The 7,838-nt window shown below is 41.2% G+C and overlaps 1 protein-coding gene across 1 annotated transcript; it reads right to left on the bottom strand.

The window, feature by feature from the left end:
• Positions 1–231: 231 nt before the first annotated feature.
• T265_09665 (hypothetical protein) lies at positions 232–2,627 on the bottom strand (the record flags this gene model as incomplete). Its single annotated transcript, XM_009175815.1, has 2 exons — positions 232–1,443; positions 2,610–2,627. 2 exons carry the CDS (start codon positions 2,625–2,627, stop codon positions 232–234), a joined length of 1,230 nt encoding a protein of 409 aa, XP_009174079.1.
• Between the last annotated feature and the right edge of the window lie 5,211 nt (positions 2,628–7,838).

Here is a 7,838-nt window from a genome sequence, read left to right on the forward strand (position 1 = left end):
CCGAAACCATCAGCAGTTGAGAATACAGTAGGATTAGAACTATTTAGTATTGACTGACCAGTAGCATACACAAAATATCAGCTATCTATGACGACAATGAATGTGCGCACGGTTGACTGGTACACTTATCGCTAACCACATCGGAAAATAGGGTACATATGAGCTGGACGGAGCATAGCTAACCTGCTAGAAAACTGGTTATTAATCTTGCTCCCACAGGGAGATAAGGCGTCACATGACTGAGCACTGGTTGCGCCGAAGTACATTTTGAACAGCTCTGGCTGCTGTGGGTTTGTGCGATTGTTCTTTCGTCTCCAGCAATTTCATCAACTCCTTGAACACAGTCACAACGTGCCAGTTATATCTGGCTGAGCATTCCACCAGTACCGTACCTTTCCACTGTTTCTTTACCAGAGCCGCGACTTCACGACGAAGATTGCTAATAGTGTGGCGTGACAGACTATCTGTTCCTGCCAGAGTCGTCAACGCTGTGGGTGCTGTTGATTGAGGTGAACAGTGGGTTGCACAAGAGTTCGGTTCCGTGATATGAAGCTTATCAATCTTGTTAGCAACCAGAAGCACAGGAATGTCCGCATGTTCGGATACGATCTGATCACGTAGGTGTCGTGTGTATTGAAAAGATTGGTCTGAAGTAATATCAAAGACTAGCACAAATGCAGAGGCTGATCGAAGTCCCCAACCCCGGTAGTGCGACCATTCCTCAGCTGAGGTTGTCGGATATCTACCCATAATTGAGGGGCAGTCGATCATCCTCAGATTAAATAATCTGTCATTAAATGTGATTACCCGATCATAATATTCCGGTCTGGTTAAAGTAGGGGTTGGATTGACAACGTCAACGCAATGAACAAATTGCCGAACAAGTGACGTTTTCCCAGAATGTCTGCTCCCAACAATAGGAATTCGTAAAACGCTTGCACATTCTACGGCGGAAAACTCATCTTTTTCTGGTATTGCATTCAGCAGGTAGCTGCTTCCGTTAGGTATGCGAGCAATTGCGGATATTGGGGCTGTAACATCTGTAATTTTTTTCAAGGGAACCCATTCATGTGTTTCAGGGCCACGTTTCGCGCTGCAGCAAATTCGTGCACTCTGGTTTGATGAGAGTTTTTCCGCCTCATGAGGGGACTTTCTAGCTGTCTGTAGTCGGGTGGGGGGTACCACTGAGATTGCTTGTGGTATTGATTTGGGTGGGGATTGCGTCGTATTGCTGCTTGCATTAGCGCCCGTAAACACTGACTGAGCACGTCTTAGTGAAACTTCTTCATCATCCAGCGTACTGACCTGTTCCCATCCGGCTAGTCTGGCAGCGGGATCACGATCTAAATATTCCGCTCTGGTTTTGTATCCACGAGTTTCTTTCCGAGGGTTTGAGATTTTTCTCAATATTGTTGGAACACATATACACAGATCTACAGACGCCTTCAAAATGTGACAGAAAAATTTGGATCCTTTGAGTTGTTACCATTAACAAAACCTAAGAGACGTTTTTATCATTTTACAGAGGCGTATTCTGGATAAGAATTCTCAGAATGTAATCGAGTGTTTAGCCATAGTACATTCCGAACGTTGTTACACAGTAATGCACATTATTCCGCAAGCTTTGTTGGAATGGGCAAAACAGATATATATGGACTATTCCTTTTTATCAAGAAACTTGATGCAAGACACACAGATGTTACTATTGGTCAAATCGGATTGGGACAAAAGACTGACACATTCTTGCAGCCAGAACGTTGCCAGTTGGACGGTGGCAACAAACCTCTGGGAGAGTGGCACACGCTTGGAAAAGGTGGGAAAGACACGTCGTCTTGTCCTCCATCGGCTCAATTATTCTGACGAATTCTAACTAAGCTTGTTTTTGAGCAGAAAGCTTTTTTGTGCAAGAAACAAACAGCTTGGCTGATTGTAAGGTTCTAAAATTTGTGAAGGCAACACACTTCATGGTGTACTGGAGTTAAAAAAAAACAGAAATTACTTCCAGATAAAGTAAATCCAACCTGATTTACGGAAATGCATCACGATAATACTTTATTAAATGAGCATATGTCACCGTTCACTGTGTTTTACACTGACTTGATTTTTACACACTCATCCAGTGAATTATAGTGCCCTTGAATTTGAGCCTAGTCAAACGAGCCCCAGCGTTTAGCAATAGAAAAATTATACTTGAAGTATAATATATCATTTCACGATTTTATATTTATCTTGGAAGCCAATCAAGCACAATCGCGGGAAACAAACACTCGGCTGATGTGCACAATCAGTCGTCACGGGTGTCCACAGGTTGGAGTTCGCTTTTATGCTAGCTTTATGTGAAAACATGTCGTTTAACTTGGCTCGACCACAGCATTGTCGCTATATCCTGCAGGCTTCAGCCGCTAGGGTGTCGTGAACGAAATGTGAAGCTTCCGAAAAACAATGGCACTTTTCTCAAAAAATGGATCCTTGTTATTTCGGAGTGTAGTACACTTTTATAAAGGCAACAAAAGATCTTTCAAAATTGGTGACATTGGATCCGTAATTATAGTAAACCATCAATGAACGAGTTACCACAGAGCTTAACGCCCGGTAGTGTACTCACTTACCTTTAGTAAAGAAAACATTTAAATCCAATTTGGGTAGATTGGATGTTAAGCGTGAAAATGGACCACCTATCTTATAGATTAGCGTTGTTGGGTGTGAATACTCATTGTCTAAAGTCTCACAAAACAGTGACATCGATATAGAGTGATAAAGTCTGAGCCTTTCCCATACAGATGAATAGCTCAGAATAATATCGCTATCTCGATGGTTCCACAACTTAAACTGTCTTGTATTTTAAGGCTTGTGTGGGATTTGCCCCAATTTTACACTTCAGTGTGCAACACCATTTAATAGCTCACACTGAGCTTCTATCAAAATCTGACACGTTTATACCATACAATATGCCATGTAATATTCAAAAAATGTTTGTGAGAATCGGTTATCTGCCTCATATTGCTGCATATTTTCCAACAAATCAAAAATCCCAGCTGCGGACGCTTATATTGTTTCCTATTCCAGACCATGAACGGTGGACCAATACAGAACCATTCGAACCTTGAATGGCGCATGAATCCCTACTAATAATGACCTTTTTGGATCAGTTCTAACAGCAGGATTTTCAGTGTCCGAGTGGAATTTTTCACATGGTCTTGTCATTGACCAATCGCAATTCACTCGTGTGGCATTGTGTTTATCTAGGATGGGGGTGTGGATCATCAAAATAAATCACTGAGGATGTTCAACCAACAATAATTTCAAGTTACGATTGAGCTCTGACTACACTCCCGTTTCGCTGTAATTGAAATCTGGTGCAAATCGTATGCGTCAGCACCGTAAAATATGTGGTCAGACCTTGACCGCAAGAGGAAGTCGGTGAATTATGCTGGAATTGACATCAGGATGATGCCTACCGAACAACATCAAACAACTGACACCGGATTAAAGTGAGCATATTTTGATACAAGAGAAAATGTTTCTTACTCACCACGAAAGTAGATCAACCAGTAATCGGGCTTATTCCTTTCTAGAGTGTACATCACTGATGAATCACTGATCTCAAGTTTACGGAGAACAGTAGGAGCATAGTGTGGGCCACCGGACGACAGAGAGCTTGCAACTTTTCATCGACAAGCTTGTGGGCTTACAACCTTCCATCGAAACAACCACTAGCCTCCCTTGCACTGGTGAAAGGTGGCGCACAAGGCGCTGCCAAAGACAGCTATGGAGAAAGCGGGTAAACTGCTGAACTATGAAAACAAGGCAAAGTATCATGAAGGTGAGCCAATAGCTAAAAAAATTAGAAGCAGGATGCACAGCCGCAGAAGAGCAAGTATCATACCACACATGGTAAGTCTCTTGTCCTATAATATTGCCCAGTGCTACATGGAACTAAACACCGCACTGATCATGCAGCGAGTGTCATTTTGATTGACTAACTTCAATATGAAGACACTTATACTCCAACAGTACCGATTTTGAACACAAAGGAATCGTTGTAAGAGCATAAGAATCAGTCAGCTGGTTTAGACCACAAAATATTGGCCGTTGAAAATTCGCCCTCACCCAAATCAACATGAAGCATACCATCACAAAATAGACATAACTTTTGGTAAAATTCAGGTCTCTAGAACCTGAAAAGACCAACAGACAATCCTGCAAGTTCAACACATCTCCTTGAATACGCCGGGTCATTTCGCAGAATTATTTAGTGGTCAATTTTATAGATAGTAGAGGTAAAGTGCCTGAACTTTGCCGGACAAAGTGGTTCTGGTCGTTATTCCCCACAATAACTGCTACCAAACATATAATTCCAGCGATATATTGTGCTTACTGTTTTTCTTGGTTTTCACTTATTGAGGGCGCATCTAGTGCTGCAACACGTTGTTGCCTCCAGGCTATCTTGAGATTTGGAAGGAATTATCCCCTCGTAATATGTGCAATGAAAACTAAAAATGACAGATGGTGTGTGTAAAAGTTGTTTTGTTAGCCGCATACTTTGAATAAAAAATGCACTCGCCGTGCATCAGACGTGCCGCTACCTGTGGGTTTGTGTCGGACAGAGATAAAGTAGCTTGGTGACATACAAAAATATCGCCCTGAGGCAGGTATCATACGTATTGTCATTTTCAGTAGCTTCAAGAAAGACTGAATTCTAAAAAAAGTCAAAAATCTTTGTACTTTCCAAAAAATTGCTCATCCGTGAACTTTTAATGCTGGTATCTTGAAGAGCTTGAGACTCGAACAGGTCTATCGAGGGGACGGTCTGTATCATTATACGCAAGCATTGTCTCCACTTCGATTTAATGTAAGGCTGGGAAAAAGCATCCTTCATACAGTGTCCAATTTCTACATACTTACTAGTGCCCTTAGTATGGTTTCATCAAATACAAAATTCGTCTTTTGTCTGTGAGTTAGCCAAATCGTAAAGTTCGGCCACCTGGCCCGACATTGAAACACCAGGATACCATAAATTCCACTGAACGGATCCGGTAGAATTACGCCGCCAATTCGCTTGTGAGATCTCAGCGAAGGAACTGTGTTGTTTTAAATTCTCTAAAGACTTGTCTACTGCGAACCGATGAAAAAACGGATAACTTGAGTGACGGACAAAGTTTACGAGTGGAGAAACCCCAACTATGCTCAAAAACGAAGCACCTGATATCTAAACATAAGGAAGTAGCACGGCAGTTTTCCCTACGGTGTTGATCAGATATGTGATCATATTATGATGATCGAATTATTATGTGACCATATTATCTCATACTAATAACCTTGCTCCATGATTATTCCCAAAATAGCGTGGCCGCTAAACATTCCTTTGAAGGCCGATCGCAAGTTAATTTCTTGCCACTAGCGAAAACGTACAGGTGCCTTGCGACCGAATGCTTTTGTTGAGAAAATTGCTGTTTTCATCTGGTGTGGCACAATCATTTCCTCCAAAGTTTGCCACACTGAACATTCTGCTCTCACCCTGGTAAAGGATTTGTTGCCCAAACAGTACTTCGTGGGCTGCACTATTCCTTGAGATGATAAACCATGACCTAACTCTTCTAAATTTAATCAAACTATCACGTGATCTTAATTCAGCCATGATGGTGAAATTGTACAAGTAGCTGATACAATGCGTGAAATATTCAGTAGTTTAGTTCAAATTATATTCAACCAAAATACTCAAATGTTCAGTCTAAAGCGTTATAACGTATCTTCGTCCTCATATAACATTCAGAAAATTGACTGGGTTAAAGAAACATCTGTTCCAGGAATCGCTGTACTTCCATCATCCTAAACATCTATGTGCCTGGTGAAGTAAACATCATCCCTTTATGTGAAAATTGTTGCTCGAAACACGTGCTGCAAAACATAAACCCTAGTATTATTTTGATTTACGGAGAACCGGCTTGTCTTTCTGATTTATTCCAACGAGTAACGACATGGGTCCTGAAGCACAACAAAACATCCTAATCTGAATAATGTGAGAAGACATAAGTTTGGTGTTGAATGCATTACTCGCATAATTCAGCAAGCTGAATGCTTGCCACGAACATCGTTCCCCTAGAGATTAGCCTCTCGACCCCACCGAGTTTGGGGACATACATAAAGACTAAAAACAGCTGCATACTGGTTTCTTTCATCAGGTGTGAGTATATCGCCTAAAAGCGTTTGTTATAATTTATTTGTCCTAGCTACTGTGGAGCTTGGGATTCAGTTACACTCAAAGTTGCTCCTTAAGAAATTGTGCTCGATTTAACCTAATTGGCCATTAGTTTAAAAAACTGTTGAAATATAGGCACACTATTGAGGAAACGATCTATGCATTGAATGAACATTGTAGTCTCAATAAAGATCACAAAGATATAACCCTTCTTGAACTAACGTTGCATGCAATTTGCTGCTGCTTTAAATCTAAGTGATATGATCAATCGGATGATACACTCAGTGGTATCACCACTGTGATCAATAACCCTACAAACTAAAACGTCAAAACCGCGTAATGTTTCGACGTTATCCAACCCCACGTAGCCAATTAATCTGGGAAAGTCATAGCCACATGTTATAAAAACTGATCTGACCACGCCAGTGAATGCAGAATTTTAGGATTTTGAATGACAACAACTGCTTACAAAATATATGATACAACAGTTATCCTCCTCGTAGTGATTTGACCGTGGCGGTTTTACCTGATGGCATACTACGCCTACGAAATCATCGTAAATGGTAAATAAGGAGTAGATCATCTATCTTGCAGTGAAAAATCCTGTAGCTTGATTCATATGCTGCTACTCTACGAGCCTATTCATTGGTTCTGTTTGGCATTGAAATAAACTCACCAGCTGTGTCATGGTCAGGTCAATCGACGACTTCATCATTCACACAGCAGCAAGAGTACGCACTGTTCCTACACCTTGAGAAGCATGCAACTTATTCACTAAATTAGCAATAAAATATATTTAAGGTAGAGCGACAAAGACGTAATATTATTCCATCTCATAAACTTTCTTGAATTTGTGGCGCACAAATCAATCCCCATCTGGAGATATGGCTGAATGGTATATTATTCACGGGAATGAAGCTCTTTAAATGAGAGTAAAGAAAAAGAGCTCACTTTAAAAACAGTACTGACTGGTAAATTTGGTATACCTCAGTGACCGATGTTTCACTTCCACAGTTCGCACGGTCGACTTTAGTATGAAGAGTTGGCCAACTCTATTTTACGTAGAAAACACGCGTACACTAAATACATTTGCTGGGTTCAGCATGCGTGTCGAAATTTAATGCCCTGGTTACTCACGAATGGTCAGGTAATTGATGGTCACTTCCCAAAGTGCTCATGAAAGACCTCGTAGTTGCTAAGCTGAGGGATTGGACTCAGTCACTTTCCTTTACCCGGTGTGACGGCTCCCCAATAAAATTTGTGAGGTAGACCATTACGGTCAGATTTCGTCGATGTCGTTCAATCGGCAGTAGCAATCATCTGACGGCGTCCAACTGTGTTTCGGCAACCAGAATGCAGTTCGAATAAATCCAAAGCACGGATTCATTCGAACTGCATTCTCTGTCAGTCCTCTAAACACATTTCCAAAACGCATTTATGTTACGGCGCTCGCGTTTGACAGCTGCGTGGAATCAGACTAAATATGGGAGCGTTGTTGTTGAATTTTTGTAAAAAATGAAAGGGACTTCCGAAAATTGGTTTCCTTCTGTTTTAGCTGTCTACTGTCAATACATATGCCTTGTGTTATTCTGTCCAGCCATGCCAGTTTATGTAGACTGATTCTGTAAGAAATTTACAC

The sequence above is a fragment of the Opisthorchis viverrini genome (assembly GCF_000715545.1).
Source record: "Opisthorchis viverrini unplaced genomic scaffold opera_v5_295, whole genome shotgun sequence".
Taxonomy (NCBI): domain Eukaryota; kingdom Metazoa; phylum Platyhelminthes; class Trematoda; order Opisthorchiida; family Opisthorchiidae; genus Opisthorchis; species Opisthorchis viverrini.